At 43.2% G+C, this 17907-nt stretch overlaps 1 protein-coding gene across 2 annotated transcripts in view; it reads right to left on the reverse strand.

Annotated features, from left to right (window-relative positions):
- Positions 1-17907, reverse strand: part of MYOM2 (myomesin 2) — a 135039-nt gene that overhangs the window by 49052 nt on the left and 68080 nt on the right. For both annotated transcript variants that reach the window (XM_075268413.1, XM_075268412.1), the window contains 3 exons: positions 15533-15659; positions 1564-1742; positions 381-495 (listed from right to left, as the gene is read on the reverse strand). In XM_075268413.1, coding sequence (XP_075124514.1) covers positions 381-495; positions 1564-1742; positions 15533-15659 — 421 coding nt within the window. The remainder of the gene's footprint in view (positions 1-380; positions 496-1563; positions 1743-15532; positions 15660-17907) is intronic.

The raw sequence follows: 17907 nt of genomic DNA on the forward strand, positions 1-17907 counted from the left end.
CAAGCCCCTTTAAAGGAGTTGCCTTACCGAACAATGCCTTCCTATAATATCACTCTAGAAATCCAGCATATCTAATAACCAGCAATCAGTTGTAATTACTGAATGTAAACTCCATGCACCCGCTATATGGGAAATACAGTGTTACTAGCATTCATGTAAATAAATGATAACTATGTAATATATAGCTCATATTTTACACTGTAAAGGGTTAACGCATCTGAGAAAAGATTTAGAGTTTACTAAAGTAAACTCAGTATCTTGAAATGAGAAATTTTGTAGGCATCAAGATAAGGACACGCCAATCCCTTCTTTCTTAAGAAGGCAACAATGTTTTTCACATTTCTGTGCTTTTAAGTCATTTGCATATACTGTATACTTACCTGGTCTTGCCTGGACAAGTACCGGCTCTGAAATGTCAGATGGTTTACCAATGCCTGCTGCATTCACAGCACGGATTTGGAAAACATATGTTTTGCCTTCTTCCAGTTCCTTGACCTTCACATCAAAATAAAAACATGACATTTAAATCAATATGATAGAAAAGATTTACTAACTTCTAAATGTTATTAACAATTACAGTCAGACCTCATCTGTTTCCTAAAGTGAAGTGTCCTTGTTGTTGGTTGGTGCAAAGTCTATTCAAAGCCCAATATAAATGATGATATACATAGATTAATATAATATGAATGTGTATTTTAATAAATATTGTGTGCTGATAACTGCATATACATTCTAGCTATTATTGCACAAGCATAAAATGGGACCTGTCAATTTAGAGAAAAATACAAAATGCAACAAGCACAGTTAGTTTTGGTGCCTGATGTGCTATTTAAAGGAGATATACAGCTTCCAAAAATGAACTGCAAATGCTTAAATTCAGTGCTAAATACTCACTGTTCCCTTGCTCACCCTTTACTTGTCTTTTTTTGGGCTAGACCACACTGAGTTTTTTGCCAGAGGATTTTGACATGGAATCCACCTCAAAATCCGCCTACAAAAATGCCTCCCATTCATTTCAATGGGAGCCACTAGCTTTTTTTTTCGCTAGTGCTTTTTTTTCAGCCAGCGGGGGAAAAAAAAGCGACTTGACCTATCTTCAGGCGGATTCCCCCTGGAAAAAACCCGTTGAAGTCAATGGGAGGCAGAAAAACTACTACGCAGTTTTTTAACAGTTTTTGTAGCGTTTTGTTTTTTGTTTTTTTTTTGCAAAAAACGCTTCAAAAACTGCAACATTTTTTCCAAGAGGTCCATACACTGTGCTGAGCAAAAAAAAAAAACTAAAACCAAAAACACCTCAAAAAACACTCCAAAAAATGCCTTATGTAAAAAAAAATGTGTCAAAAAAACATTTCCTAATTCCTGAAGTGTTTAAAGATTTAAACAATTGCTCAATTCCTGGCGACACTTTCCATTTAATTTTTTTTTTTTTTAAAGCTTAATATATACATATATATATATATATATATATATATATATATATATATATATATATATATATATATATATATAGTATATATATATATATATATATATATATATATATATATATATATATACACCTACCTTTAAGTATCGGTTGGGTGTTGCAGTCTCATTCACTCTTGTCCAATGCTCTCCATCAATTTCTTTGTATTCTACAAAATATCCTGCAACATGGCTACTTCCTGAATAAATGGGTTCTTTCCAGAGTATCACCAGGGATGTATTCCTGACTTCACAGAATGTAAGGTCATATGCTGGGCCTGGACAAAATATAAAACGTAGATTGTTCATTGATACACCAATAATTAGAGATGAGCGAACACTAAAATGTTCGAGGTTCGAAATTCGATTCGAACAGCCGCTCAATGTTCGTGTGTTCGAACGGGTTTCGAACCCCATTATAGTCTATGGGGAACAGATACTCGTTAAGGGGGAAACCCAAATCCGTGTCTGGAGGGTCACCAAGTCCACTATGACACCCCAGGAAATGATGCCAACACCTCTGGAATGACACTGGGACAGCAGGGGAAGCATGTCTGGGGGCATCTAACACACCAAAGACCCTCTATTACCCCAACATCACAGCCTAACAACTACACACTTTACACACTCAATACCACCTCTCTGACAGTAGGAAAACACCTTGAAACATGTGTATTTGGCACTTGCAGTGAGGAGAGCTTGTCACCAGCAGTGAATTTGGCCCTTGTAGTAAGTTGAGGTTGGCACCAACATTTGTTTTGAAAATCAGGGTGGATTGAGCCTCTAACCAGCAGAGTTTGGGCAAATTCATGGTGGAGGGAGCCTCTAAAAACCCCAGTTTGGACCAATTCATGGTGGAGGGAGCCTCTAAACAGCCCAGTTTGGGCAAATTCATGGTGGAGGGAGCCTCTAAAAACCCCCAGTTTGGACCAATTCATGGTGGAGGGAGCCTCTAAAAACCCCAGTTTGGACCAATTCATGATGGAGGGAGCCTCTAAACAGCCCAGTTTGGGCAAATTCATGGTGGAGGGAGCCTCTAAAAACCCCCAGTTTGGACCAATTCATGGTGGAGGGAGCCTTTAAAAACCCCAGTTTGGACCAATTCATGGTGGAGGGAGCCTCTAAACAGCTCAGTTTGGGCAAATTCATGGTGGAGGGAGCCTCTAAACAGCCCAGTTTGGGCAAATTCATGGTGGAGGGAGCCTCTAAAAACCCCAGTTTGGACCAATTCATGGTGGAGGGAGCCTCTAAAAACCCCAGTTTGGACCAATTCATGGTGGAGGGAGCCTCTAAAAACCCCAGTTTGGACCAATTCATGGTGGAGGGAGCCTCTAAACAGCCCAGTTTGGGCAAATTCATGGTGGAGGGAGCCTCTAAAAACCCCCAGTTTGGACCAATTCATGGTGGAGGGAGCCTCTAAAAACCCCAGTTTGGACCAATTCATGGTGGAGGGAGCCTCTAAACAGCCCAGTTTGGGCAAATTCATGGTGGAGGGAGCCTCTAAACAGCCCAGTTTGGGCAAATTCATGGTGGAGGGAGCCTCTAAAAACCCCAGTTTGGACCAATTCATGGTGGAGGGAGCCTCTAAAAACCCCAGTTTGGACCAATTCATGGTGGAGGGAGCCTCTAAAAACCCCAGTTTGGACCAATTCATGGTGGAGGGAGCCTCTAAACAGCTCAGTTTGGGCAAATTCATGGTGGAGGGAGCCTCTAAACAGCCCAGTTTGGGCAAATTCATGGTGGAGGGAGCCTCTAAAAACCCCAGTTTGGACCAATTCATGGTGGAGGGAGCCTCTAAAAACCCCAGTTTGGACCAATTCATGGTGGAGGGAGCCTCAAACAGCCCAGTTTGGACCAATTCATGGTGGAGGGAGCCTCTAAAAACCCCAGTTTGGACCAATTCATGGTGGAGGGAGCCTCTAAACAGCCCAGTTTGGGCAAATTCATGGTGGAGGGAGCCTCTAACCAGCCCAGTTTGGACCAATTCATGGTGGAGGGAGCCTCTAAAAACCCCAGTTTGGACCAATTCATGGTGGAGGGAGCCGCTAAACAGCCCAGTTTGGACCAATTCATGGTGGAGGGAGCCTCTAACCAGCAGAGTTGGTGGAAATCAGGGTGGAGGGAGCCTCTAACCAGCAGAGTTGTGGGAAAGCAGGGTGGAGGGAGCCTCTAACCAGCAGAGTTGGTGGAAATCAGGGTGGAGGGAGCCTCTAACCAGCAGAGTTGTGGGAAAGCAGGGTGGAGGGAGCCTCTAACCAGCAGAGTTGTGGGAAAGCAGGGTGGAGGGAGCCTCTAACCAGCAGAGTTGTGGGAAAGCAGGGTGGAGGGAGCCTCTAACCAGCAGAGTTGGTGGAAATCAGGGTGGAGGGAGCCTCTAACCAGCAGAGTTGGGGGAAATCAGGGTGGAGGGAGCCTAGTATTAGCAGAATTGTGCAACGCTTATGGTGGATGAGTATGAGGATGCGGAGGAATTGGAGAGGTTGAGTACAGACATGGAGTTTCATGTTGGGGTGCTTTACACAGGTGGGCACAAAAATGAAGGCTCTATCCAGTGGTGGTTCATTTTTATCAAAGTGAGCCGGTCGGCACTCTCAGCTGACAGACGGGTGCGCTTGTCAGTGATGATGCCACCGGCTGCACTGAACACCCTCTCAGATAGGACGCTGGCGGCAGGACAGGACAGCACCTCCAAGGCATATAGGGCAAGTTCAAGCCACAGGTCCAACTTCGACACCCAATACGTGTAGGGCGCAGAGGGGTCGGAGAGGACAGGGCTGTGGTCGGAAAGGTATTCCCGCAACATGCGCCTATACTTCTCACGCCTGGTGACACTAGGACCCTCCGTGGCGGCACTTTGGCGAGGGGGTGCCATCAAGGTGTCCCAGACCTTAGACAGTGTGCCCCTCGTTTGTGTGGACCGGTGAGAACTTGGTTGCCTACTGGAGGAACTGCCCTCCCTGCCGCCAACGTCACATGCTAGAAACATCTCCATCATATTCTGCACCAATTGCCTGTGGCAAGCATTGATGCGATTGGCCCTCCCCTCTACCGGAATAAAAGACGAGATGTTGTTTTTATACCGGGGGTCAAGGATAGCAAAGATCCAGTACTGGTTGTCCTCCATGATTTTGACAATACGCTTGTCGGTTGTAAAGCACCCCAACATGAACTCAGCCATGTCTGCCACAGTGTTAGTTGGCATGACTCCTCTGGCCCCACCGGAAAGTTCAATCTCCATTTCCTCCTCATCCTCCATGTCTACCCATCCGCGCTGCAACAATGGGACGATTCGAAGTTGCCCGGAAGCCTCCTGTATCACCATCACATCATCGGACAACTCTTCTTCCTCCTCCTCCTCCTCCTCCTCCATTAAACGCAGTGAAGCGGACAGATGTGTGGACCTACTCTCCAGCTGTGACGGATCGGATGCTATCCCTAACTCCTCTGTGTGATCTGAGTTATCCCTGATGTCAGTCAGGGATTCTCTCAGAACACACAAGAGCGGGATTGTAAGGCTCACCATCGCATCCTCAGAGCTCACCCTCCTTGTGGACTCCTCAAAGACCCGTAGGATGTCACAAAGGTCTCTCATCCATGGCCACTCATGGATGTGAAACTGAGGCAGCTGACTTTGTGGCACCCTAGGGTTTTGTAGCTGGTATTCCATCAAAGGTCTCTGCTGCTCAACCACTCTATTCAACATCTGAAACGTTGAGTTCCAGCGTGTGGGGACGTCGCACAAAAGCCGGTGTTGTGGCACATGCAGGCGTTGCTGGAGAGATTTTAAGCTAGCAGCGGCTACTGTCGACTTGCGAAAGTGGGCGCACATGCGCCGCACTTTCACCAGTAGCTCTGGAACATTGGGGTAGCTCTTTAGGAAACGTTGCACCACTAGGTTGAAGACGTGGGCCAGGCATGGAACATGTTGGAGTCCGGCAAGCTCCAGAGCTGCTACCAGGATCCGGCCGTTATCACAAACGACCATGCCTGGGCCCAGGTGCAGCGGCTCAAACCATATTGCCGTCTCATCGAGGAGGGCATCCCTCACCTCGGAGGCAGTGTGCTGTCTGTCCCCCAAGCTGATCAGCTTCAGCACAGCCTGCTGACGTCTACCAACGCCAGTGCTGCAACGTTTCCAACTCGTAGCTGGGGTCAATCTAACAGCGGAGGAGGAGGCGGTGGCGGAGGAGGAGGCGGTGGCGGAGGAGGAGGCGGTAGAGGAGGAGGAGGAGGGGGGTGTTCTTCTCGTGTCCCTGCCAGGAATGTTAGGCGGGGAGACGAGGTACACCGGGCCAGTTTGGGAAGCAGTCCCAGCCTCAACTACATTCACCCAGTGTGCCGTCAGTGAAATGTAGCGTCCCTGTCCGCATGCACTTGTCCACGCGTCGGTGGTCAAGTGGACCTTTGTGCAAAGCGCGGAACTAAGGGCCCGCCTGATGTTGAGTGACACGTGCTGGTGCAAGGTGGGGACGGCACACCGGGAGAAGTAGTGACGGCTAGGGACGGCATAGCGAGGTGCCGCAGTTGCCATCAGGTCCAGGAAGGCGGGAGTTTCAACAAGCCGGAACGCCAACATCTCCTGGGCCAGCAGTTTAGCGATGTTGGCGTTCAAGGCTTGCGCGTGTGGGTGGTTAGCAGTGTATTTCTGCCGCCGCTCCAATGTCTGAGAGATGGTGGGTTGTTGTAAAGAAGCGCCTGATGGTGCCTTTGATGGTGCAGGAGAAGGAGATAAGACAGGAACAGGGGAGGATGAGGGAGAAGTCAACAAAGTGGCGGAGGCAGATGAAGTGGTGTCCTGGCTCGTCCTCTGGAGTGCATCGCCAGCACAGTCAGCAGTGGCAGTGGCAGAGGCAGAGGCAGTGGCAGAGGCAGTGGCAGTGGCGTGAACGGCAGGCGGCCTTTGTCCTGCCGTTGCTGCCTGCCACTGATTCCAGTGCTTGGATTCCAAATGACGGCGCATTGAAGTGGTGGACAGGTTGCTCTTCTCAGAGCCCCTAATCAATTTCGAGAGGCAAATTGTGCAGACAACACTATATCTGTCCTCGGCGCATTCCTTGAAAAAACTCCACACCTTCGAGAAACGTGCCCTCGAGGTGGGAGTTTTTCGGGGCTGGGTACGAACTGGAACATCTTGGGAGATTCCGGGTGTGGCCTGGCTTCGCCTAAGCTGCTGACCTCTGCCTCTAGCTACCCTTTTTGGTGCTGCACCTGCCTCAACATCCACACTACTTTCCCCGCTTGACATCCCCCCTGTCCAGGTCGGGTCAGTGTCCTCATCATCCACCACTTCCTCTTCCAACTCCTGTCTCATCTCCTCCTCCCGCACAATGCGCCGGTCAACTGGATGCCCTGACGGCAACTGCGTCACATCATCGTCGATGAGGGTGGGTTGCTGGTCATCCACCACCAAATCGAACGGAGATGGAGGAGACTCTAGTGTTTGAGCATCTGGACACAGATGCTCCTGTTAGGTTCGTGGAATCGTGACGTGGAGAGGCAGGTTGAGGGACAATGAAAGGAGCGGAGAACAGCTCTGGGGAGCAGGGACAGTTGGGGTTATTGTTCTGTGAAGCTTGGGAATTTTGGGAGGAAGGAGGACAAGACTGTTGGGTAATAGGAGGAGAGGAGGCAGAGTCTGACTGGCTGCTGGACAATGTGCTGTAAGCATTCTCTGACAGCCATTGCAAGACCTGTTCCTGGTTCTCGGGCCTACTAAGGTTTGTACCCTGCAGTTTAGTTAATGTGGCAAGCAACCCTGGCACTGTGGAGTGGCGCAATGCTTGCTGCCCCACAGGAGTAGGTACGGGACGCCCTGTGGCTTCACTGCTACCTTGCTCCCCAGAACCATTCCCCCGACCTCGCCCACGGCCTCGTCCACGTCCCTTTCCGGGAGCCTTGCGCATTTTGAATTCCCAGTTAGAAATTGGCACTATATACCAGTAGCAAAAATTGTGGGTGCACGTAACCCCAATATATTCTTTGAATTCCCAGTCAGACAATGGCACTATATACCAGTAGCAAGAAATGAGGGTATTTATAACCCCAATATATTCTTTGAATTCCCAGTCAGACAATGGCACTATATACCAGTAGCAAAAATTGTGGGTGCACGTAACCCCAATATATTCTTTGAATTACCAGTCAGAAACTGGCACTATATGGCAGTAGCAAGAAATGAGGGTATTTGTAACCCCAATATATTCTTTGAATTCCCAGTCAGACAATGGCACTATATACCAGTAGCAAGAAATGAGGGTATTTATAACCCCAATATATTCTTTGAATTCCCAGTCAGACAATGGCACTATATACCAGTAGCAAGAAATGGGGGTATTTATAACCCCAATATATTCTTTGAATTACCAGTCAGAAACTGGCACTATATGGCAGTAGCAAGAAATGAGGGTATTTGTAACCCCAATATATTCTTTGAATTTCCAGTCAGACAATGGCACTATATACCAGTAGCAAGAAATGAGGGTATTTATAACCCCAATATATTCTTTGAATTCCCAGTCAGACAATGGCACTATATACCAGTAGCAAAAATTGTGGGTGCACGTAACCCCAATATATTCTTTGAATTCCCAGTCAGACAATGGCACTATATACCAGTAGCAAAAATAGTGGGTGTATATAGCCCCAATTCTATTGCTAGGGGACTTGCAGTGTATTTCTGGGGTGAAGGTGGGGGGGCACACCGTTGGAACGGGTATCGGGGGTATATATCGGGTATACGGGAATACACTGTCAGTGTATTCCATTCAGGATCCTGGGAAAGCTGGGTTGCGGCGATTGAGCCCGTCAGTGCCACGTTACACTGACAAGCTTCTCCCTGGAATTGAAGTTATATGTAAGCCCAATATATTCTTTGAATTCCCAGTCAGACAATGGCACTATATGGCAGTAGCAAAAATAGTGGGTGTATATAGCCCCACTTCTATTGCTAGGGGACTTGCAGGGTATTTCTGGGGTGAAGGTGGGGGGGCACACCGTTGGAACGGGTATCGGGGGTATATATCGGGTATACGGGAATACACTGACAGTGTATTCCATTCAGGATCCTGGGAAAGCTGGGTTGCGGCGATTGAGCCCGTCAGTGCCACGTTACACTGACAAGCTTCTCCCTGGAATTTAGCTCTTATAAGAGCTGTTGGTTGTCTTCCTATCCTAGCCTGTCCCTGCCTACCCAGAATCTAAGCCCTAGCTAACTGGACGGAAACCTCCGTCCCCGGTGAATTGCAAGCTCAGAATGACGCGAAGCTGGGCGTCGCTGTTCTTTTAAATTAGAGGTCACATGTTTTCGGCAGCCAATGGGTTTTGCCTACTTTTTTCAACGTCACCGGTGTCGTAGTTCCTGTCCCACCTACCCTGCGCTGTTATTGGAGCAAAAAAGGCGCCAGGGAAGGTGGGAGGGGAATCGAGTAATGGCGCACTTTACCACGCGGTGTTCGATTCGTTTCGAACATGCCGAACAGCCTAATATCCGATCGAACATGAGTTCGATAGAACACTGTTCGCTCATCTCTACCAATAATATGATTTACAAGAACAAGTAAAGGTCAGCTCTGTAAGGGAAAACCACCTGTTAGACAGAAAAGACAGAAAACAATCAGCTGACTGAATAAAGTGACAGGAAGACAACCTTACACATTAGTCTGGCTGACAGATATTTCTCTAAAACTCCTATACACCTGCAAGTTTGGCTCAGCTGAACATGTATAGGTTCTCTATAAGGAGAGGGAGATAAGAAACTACCAGACTCCTCTGGAAGAAACATTCCCCTTAAGGCCTCCTGGACCTCAACCAATGGCAGATGCCAGGAGAAAGAATGACTGGAAAATTGCATTTCAACATCCACCATTGACTTGACAGGCTGATTAGGAGGTCCAGCTCTGTCCTGGGGAGCCCCTGGACCCAGTACAAGTGGTGGGTGACAGAAGGATACTGTTCGTGGTGAGCTCCATGCTGGAGAATAAATCCCACCCCATATATGAGTGAGACTCTGACAGCACTGGGCAGTACTGTCAGTGACCGACTGCTTCACCACAAGTGTGAGAAGGATTGTTATCAGAGGTCCTTCTTCCCAACCATGGTCATGATGTATAATCTACATCAGATTAAGTGAAGATCTCTAAATGTTCCGGAGTCTCTCTTTTTCTTCTTAGATGTTATGACTCCTAGTATATTTTTTTTTAGTATATTTATCTGCTATGGGCTTGTATGTGTTCTTTCTTGAATATATTACTGTATTATCCATGCTGCTGTAACATACTGAATTTCCCCATGGTGGGACTATTAAGGGATTATCTTATTTTATTTTATTGGAAGAGAGTTGGTAGACCTCTATACACATTATATGGTTGGCTGAGCCCATTAAACTCATCAGGATTGGCCAGCATTCATCTAATGTGTAATGTAAAGCAGTATATTGATGACCACCCACTATAGAATGTTGAAAAATAAAAATGGATCCACTAAAACTAAAGACAACCTCTTTAGATTCCATTTTGCAAATAAAAATGAGAGAGAGGCTACAATGGGAATATACTATCAACATTAGAAAGTAGTAGAGAAGAAACCTTGTATAAATTATGGTCTTTGACACATCATGGTGGGATCAGAAGCTATAGACTCCATGGAACCATCATGCTTTGTATCTGGTGGTGGTGGTGCTACAATGGTATAATAATCTGTGTAATACATTTGGACCCTTAATGTATATCTTTTTGTGGCTAGTTTCAACATTATAACAGACCATGTTACGATATACCTAATATCAAGCTGGTTACACAAATATGTCAATGAGTGCCATACATGTAATGACAAGTACCCAGATCACAATCCAATAGAGAGTCTTGGGATGTGATTTCTAATACAAATGTACAGCTGACAAATTTACAAATTATCAGCAAGCGATCATGTAAGCATAGACTAGAATTTCTAAGGAATTTTCCTTACTGAATCCAGGCCAAAAATATTCAGGTTGTTGTGAGGACTAATGGGGATCTATTACAATTATTAGTAAAGTGTACCCCAATAAGGCATCCACTAAGTATCTAAATTATTGTATATATACTGTATATTCCCAGTTCCTAGGCAATGATATATTATGTCACATCTAGGGGAGTATTTATTCTTAACTCCTGTTTATATGTAGCATACTTGGAGCCCAGCCACCATCTCAATAGCATGAATCAAAAATTCTAAGCTACAGTATCTAACACATGTTCCATTACCGTATTTTACGGACTATAAGGCGCACTGGACTATAAGCCGCATTGCCCATGAGCGCCTTATAGTCCGTCCTCGGTTCATATATAAGGCGCACCGGACTATAAGCCGCAGTCCGGTGCGCATTATATGTTACTGAAAGCGGCGGCAGGCAGACTTTGCCAGCGGCCGCTTAACCCCCCGCGTGCCAGCCGCTTCTATTTGAAGCGCTCGGCAGGCGAGGAGGGGCTCTATCAGCAAAATCATGCTGATAGAGCCCAACCGTAAAAGTTAGATTAAACAAACCCCCCCCCCCCCCCCGTTTTAAAATAAAAGCCTGAAACAGAATGTGAAACTTACCGAGCGGTGCAGGGTGGGCGGGCATTCAGGCCTCCTCTTCCTCCGATGTTCCGTCCTCCTCCTCCGCCGCTCGCTGATAATGGCCTGGGCGCATGCGCAGTAGTAGAAGCATTATGATATTGCGCATGCGCCCAGGCCATTAGTTCGCGAGCGCCGGAGGAAGTGGTCAGGACATCGGAGGAAGAGGAGGCCTGAATGCCCGCCCGCCCGCCCTGCACCGCTCGCCCGCCCTGCACCGCTCGGTAAGTTTCACGTTCTGTTTCAGGCCGGTGTGACAGCAGGGCTGCCGGACACTTCCCATTCATTTCTATGGGAGCCGGCATGCGAGCGCTCCCCATAGAAATGAATGGACTGCTTTTTTCCATTCATTTCTATGGGGAGCGCTCGCATGCCGGCTCCCATAGAAATGAATGGGAAGTGTCTGTCCATTCATTTCTATGGGGAGCGCTCGCATGCCGGCTCCCATAGAAATGAATGGGAAGTGTCCGGCAGCCCTGCTGTAACGCCGGCGTGTACGGCTGTGATACACGCCGGCGTTCCGTAGTGTAAATGCACCCTTACGGTGCTTTTTATGTATGTATGGAAGCGGCACGCAGACTTTGCCGCCGCTTCCATCCATATATAAGGCGCACCGGACTATAAGCCGCACTTACGATTTCTGAGGAAATCGTAGGTTTTTATGTGCGCCTTATAGTCCGGAAAATACGGTATTTTCTATGACACTGAATCCTATAGAATGTGTAATCCAATATACAAAAATCCATTTACAACATAAACATTGCACGCATTATGATTCATTCAGAAGGAATATAAAAAGCTGCAGTATTTTCAGTAAATTTTTCATAATGCCATCTAATATATTTTTTATTGCTTTCAGCTACTTTATCCACAGTTAATGGTAGATACCATGTTAGACTGTATCTGAACTCCGCATTAAAAAATATATTAAATGTGATGAAAGTGTACAATTCAAACTCTAGAAAAGTGGAGATTAAATGTGATGAAAGTGTACAATTCAAACTCTAGAAAAGTGGACATTAGCCATTAGTGGACATTTATTAAAAAAAAAAAAACTTTTCAGAAAAGAATAGTACATGTGAATGAGTGCTTTTGTTTCTATTGTCTTTGTGCCTTTGGGTGTGTTTGTTTGTCCTGTCTATATGTTCCATGTTACATGTGTTGTTTGTAGCTTCCCCCTTTGTATTCCCTGTTTAGTTTCCCCTCTGTCTAGCTCTCTCCACACTTGGTATAGCCCTGGTTTATCACATTAACCTTAATATCAGAGCCCTTCCTAACACCATCACTCTGGCTCAGGGTAAGAGAGGACCCTCTCCAACCGGAAGCACTCAGAGGGAAGTACTACAATCATCATCCAATAGCACAGCAGGCCCCCTTTGTGTCCGGCCTAGGAGGTGCCATGGGGAGATTGGTTGAGGGCGCTTTGCCTATGCTGGGGCACAGCTATTCTCCAGTACCCTTTATCTGGGCTGTGGTAGATAGATAGATAGATAGATAGATAGATAGATAGATAGATAGATAGATAGATAGATAATAGCTAGATAGGAGATAGATATATAGGAGATAGATAGATAGATAGATAGATAGATAGATAGATAGATAGATATGAGAGAGAGAGAGAGATAGATAGATAGATAGATAGATAGATAGATAGATGAATATATTATTTATAGTTGATAGAACAATTGATAGATATATAGATATATTTATTTATAGAACTATAAAGACTTTAAATATGAAACATATGGATAGATAGTTCAATAGTTAGATAGATAGATATGAGATAGATAGGTAGATAGACAGAATGTATGTGTTTGCTCGTTTAATAACACTTTCACTTTTTTAAGTGTAGTCTTCTGACAGTTTCTGAATTTCACATTATTATATCGTTTATTCAAGCAAACAACATTTTCCCATTCAAACAAAACTGAAAAGCTGAGGCAGATTGTGATCAAAGTTTGACTGATATTCACTCGGAGCTCCCATCCCAGTATCACACTGACATTACCTTTAGATTCTCAGATAGTAAAACCTTTTTCAGAAATGTATTATATAACATATATCATCTACCTATGCAGATAAATGCAGAAACTATGTACATTATTCACTTGAGCACAATACAGGATTTTACAATCATATGATGGCATGTAGCTCCCAGTAAGATATAAGTAGATGGAAAAGATCTGACTTGCCCTATTTATATTCAGCACAAGCTAAATATTTTAATAACTTATACTATTTTACATGATCCAACTTTGAATACACAGAATAAACATACCGATGTGTTTTTTACTATGGATCTTCACACTGTCTTCTCAGCCAGTAAAATATTACGCTGAATTTAAATGGCAGTATGAACAGTCTATGAGATTTTTTTAAGTGACTCCGTTCACATTATACTTCACAGTTGACCATGACACATCAAACAAAATTGCACTCAGCAGCGTGCTACACCGCCTCCATATACCTTGGAACTCAGAGTAACAATTCTCTTGGAAACATACACAAAATGCTCAGTAAAAGTTTAATAGACCGGGAAAGACAGATGCTTGGAACAAACTCCAAGCAGATAAATATGATATTTTTGCCCATTATAGATCTGTATTTGAAAGAGGACTTCATACCTTTCTGTAGACATTTCATACAATTCTAAAAAGTTTATAGAGTTTAAAAATACAGATAAACCATATTTTTATTTATTTATTGACTACTTTGGATATTCCTTTTTTCGACAGAAAAACTCTCTAACAACATGTTCTTCACAGGCTAGCCCAACAATGGAACTTTAGCAATGAAATGTAATTGCTATGTATCAGCACTTCAAAGGAATCGAAGTTTTAAACAATTCTAACTGAATTCAATGGGTTGTTCAGGTTATGCATGGACTTGCCTGGTCCTGCAGTGCAAGAGATACTCATTAAAGCTATTATTACCCTATCTGAAATTGAGCGCCCTGAATGGAGCAACCACCAGAATTCCACAGGACATTGGATTTACAAAAGATGACCCCAGTTAACATTATTGCAATTAGAGATGGGCAAACCTCACATGAGGTGTTTTGAGAGATATTCTTGGGTTCATAAACCTGTCACACAGGGAATGTCAATGTCATTATTTGAGGTGAAGCATCATGATGTTAGCGTGCCTAATGTGACCACTATGGCCCAATCACAAGAACTTAGCACTTCTTCAGGATGTTTTAAGAATCCAGAGAAGCTGGAATAGGATGCCAAGGGACTATCAGACACCATGCAAGAGCTCAAGAGAAGTAAAGTAGGGTGAGCATAAGTTTTTATTATTTTAATGCATCTCCCCTGGGCAGAGTATTATGGTGGTTTGTGGATAATGAAAATTTTTGGGAATATCTAGTTAAATCTACTTCAATCTTAACGTAAATCTTAAAACTAAAAAGTACAGTATATTATGTCAATGCATATTTTAGCTAACACATGGAACAGTCACACTGCAGATTGTAGTAATTTGTTAAATAAATAATAAAATTAATAACATTTAAATACTACTTTAAATCAATTACAATAAATAAAAATAATGCATACAGTGTAAGCATTTGGAGTTATTTGGACTTAAGAACGTTCTCATATGGAAAATGGCAACTAGCATTAGATCTACTACCTAGATATGGTTTGACACTGTCACTGTCACTGACACTATCTTATTAAGCTGAAGAACTCCAGTAATTTTTCATTCCCCTCTGTTTCAACTATGCCTGTACACTGTTTAATATTAGTGAATACCTTAATGACAGCTTTTTTGTGAACTCATGTATTATGAAGTCTATAAAAAGCCATACAGGAAACATGGAAATTTATTAACCCAGCTACACCATTTTCCTGGGGTACATGGGTGTAAATGTGGCATATCTTTTGCACCAAAAATGCACCAAGTTGCTGGGGGTTTTTTTTGTTTTATTTTATGTACATTGTGAACCCCATATAGGGGTCACAATGTACATTTTTTTATTTTTTTCCTATCAGTATGTCTTTGTAGAATGGGAGGAAATCCAATCTAACAAATCAGAGATTGGGCGCAGGTGTGAACCCGCCCTCATATAGTATATGTTTTGTGCATATATTTTTTTCATAAATAAGATAGTAGGCAAAGGAGGAGGAGATCAAAAAGGTTATGGTGGGGTTACCATAATATATCCCCAAAATATGTCAGTAAGTTATTGAAAAATATTACACTACACACAGGCTCATTTTCAAATGGAGGGAACAGAGAATTTTTTTACTGCTTTATAACTTCTTTGCAATGCCAAGTGCAGACTGGTCTAACGCAATTTTCCAATTTCACAGTCTAGTGAAAGGTGTAATCTAGAAGAACACAATGCATGAAATTCCTGCAGAACTCAGTAAAAATCCTGAAATCTCAACACAAAAAAATGTATGTATAGCCCCAAGTATTAATGTGTTCAATTTTTGGAGCCAAAAACTTCATACTATGGAATGTGTCTCACCTGGCTCAGGAGATGTCCAAGCCTCACACTTAAAGTGTTCGCTAGGATCAGAAGGAAGACCAAGACCAGCAAGGTTAGATGCGGTAATTCTAAATTCATAGAATGCTCCTTCGTCTAGGTTCTCAACCTGTGAACAATAATTAGAAAGGCATTACGATTGTATATGGATAAGAAAGTAAGACAGAGGTAACACAATGTGAAGAACACTTTTAAATCTTAGAAGCATAGTATTGTATGAAAATGTTATTATTGGTACTGTACCTCTTAACATCCAATGGGTTACAAGATTTATAAAAAATAAAGTGAATTTACTGAAAATTACTATATAATGTATCTTTCTTCAAACAGATTACATATTTCCTTTGGAGCAGATTTCAAAACCACCCGCACTCAAGTCAATGCACAAAGAGCTATTAGTTATAGTTATTCTTACAATGTTTTGAATTCACAGAACGCTACACTGAAGATAAAAGTTACAAAATCAAATAAGTCTCCTGATGGAGCACACACGTTTCTTTGTCTTCCTCCTTAAAGGGGTTGGCCACTTTCAGACCAATATTAACAAACCAATGTTATTGTTTGTATAATAAAAAGTTATACGATTTTCCAATATACTTTCTGTATAAATTCCTCACGGTTTTCTAGATCTCTGCTTACTTTCAATGGCTAAGAAACAGTCCATGGTCATGTGATATACAGTCCATGGTCATGTGATATGCAGTCCATGGTCATGTGGAGAAACTCACAGGTGCACAGTTCATTAGTGTTACAGTACATTAATCAGACATCTGCTTGGTAATGAGCTGTGCATTGGTGTGTTTATCACATGACCATGAACCATGAATCACATGACCATGGACTGATTTTTACCCACTGGAAGTAAGCAGATTAAATTAAAGCAAGCAGAGATCAAGAAAACCGTGAGGAATTGATACAGAAAGTATATTGGGAAATTGTATAACTTTTTATTATACAAACATTGATCTCTCATTATTATATACTCTCTATTATACATGTAGTTATTATTATCTATTATATGTATTCTCTATTCTACAAACATTGGTCTCTCAATATTGGTCTGAAAGTGGCCAACCCCTTTAGGATGCTCACTATAAACCTGATTCAATACAAATATTGCTTTATTCATTGTATAATACTTAATTAGAGTCATTGAATAGATGCATGATATACAATTTATAAAAGAGAAGACTTAGGCAGGACTTAACACCTGAAAATTGAAAACTTTTGAAAACTCAAGACATTCCTATCCAGGGATATTTTTTTAGATTTATTTTTTTAACATTGAAGTCTATGGCAACGAACTTCTAATGGACAGTAACTGATAGCCATCAGTTACTGTCCATTTGTGTCCATTATGACAGGTGTCCGTTTTTTTTTAAACGAACACCTTCTCAACGGAATCCAAAGGTAGTGTGAACCCTACCTTACCATTCAGCATGTCTAGCTATTATTTAGTAGTTGTTATAGCCTGTGACATTAGTTTTATTAATACATTTTAGACATTCCTTAATTTAAATGGATGTTTCCTGTTGACAAAGTAATCAGACAAGGTGAATTACAGTAATAAACTAATAAATAAAAGGTTATCTTAACTATATGAAAACCAAGAAGTATATTAAAGTGGTTGTCCCATAGCAAGGATCCTATCTATACTGCTAGTTTATGTGGATGTAAGACTTTTTCTAAATACATTACTTTATAAAAACTGCTTTGTTTGGCCGCTATCTTAATTTATTCACTTCATTGTTGACACTGCGTTTCTATGGCCACAGGGCTTATCTGCTCAGTTCCCAACTGACGTAGCTCCCTGCTCTCAGAGGGGAGGGAGGGGCTGAGTGCTGGGAGCAGCTCTGATCTGTGTATGTCTCTGCCACAGACAACGGAGCTCCTCAGATAGGGGAGGGGGGGGTGAGAGCTCCGGGATTTCTGAACTCGGCTCTTCAACTTATCAGTCGGTTTAATTGAATTTAGCTGATAAGGGCTGAGATAGGGAGTCCGGTACATCTGTATGTATTACAAACTGACTCAAATCCAGCTCTGCTACATCAGCCTCTACATCAGCTTCATACTTTGGTAATTCATTTACAACCAATCCCTCATTACTGACTGCAAACATAGCAGATAGCAAAACAAGTGAAACCCTTCCCGCCAATGTGCTGAAAATCCAGGAAGTGAAGAGAGCACAGAGCCTGCAGGTTGGTGAACAAGCGTGATGGGAATACCCCTTTAATAGTTTATTTTTCACCAGTCTTGCAAGTCCTGAAGGTTCCCAATGACAACACTTTCAGTCTATGCTTTGGCTTGTTTGGTCTTCTAATAAAAACATAGAATCTCTGATTTTGGTGGGACTGGAT

The sequence above is a fragment of the Leptodactylus fuscus genome, chromosome 3 (genome assembly GCF_031893055.1).
Source record: "Leptodactylus fuscus isolate aLepFus1 chromosome 3, aLepFus1.hap2, whole genome shotgun sequence".
Taxonomy (NCBI): Eukaryota; Metazoa; Chordata; class Amphibia; order Anura; family Leptodactylidae; genus Leptodactylus; species Leptodactylus fuscus.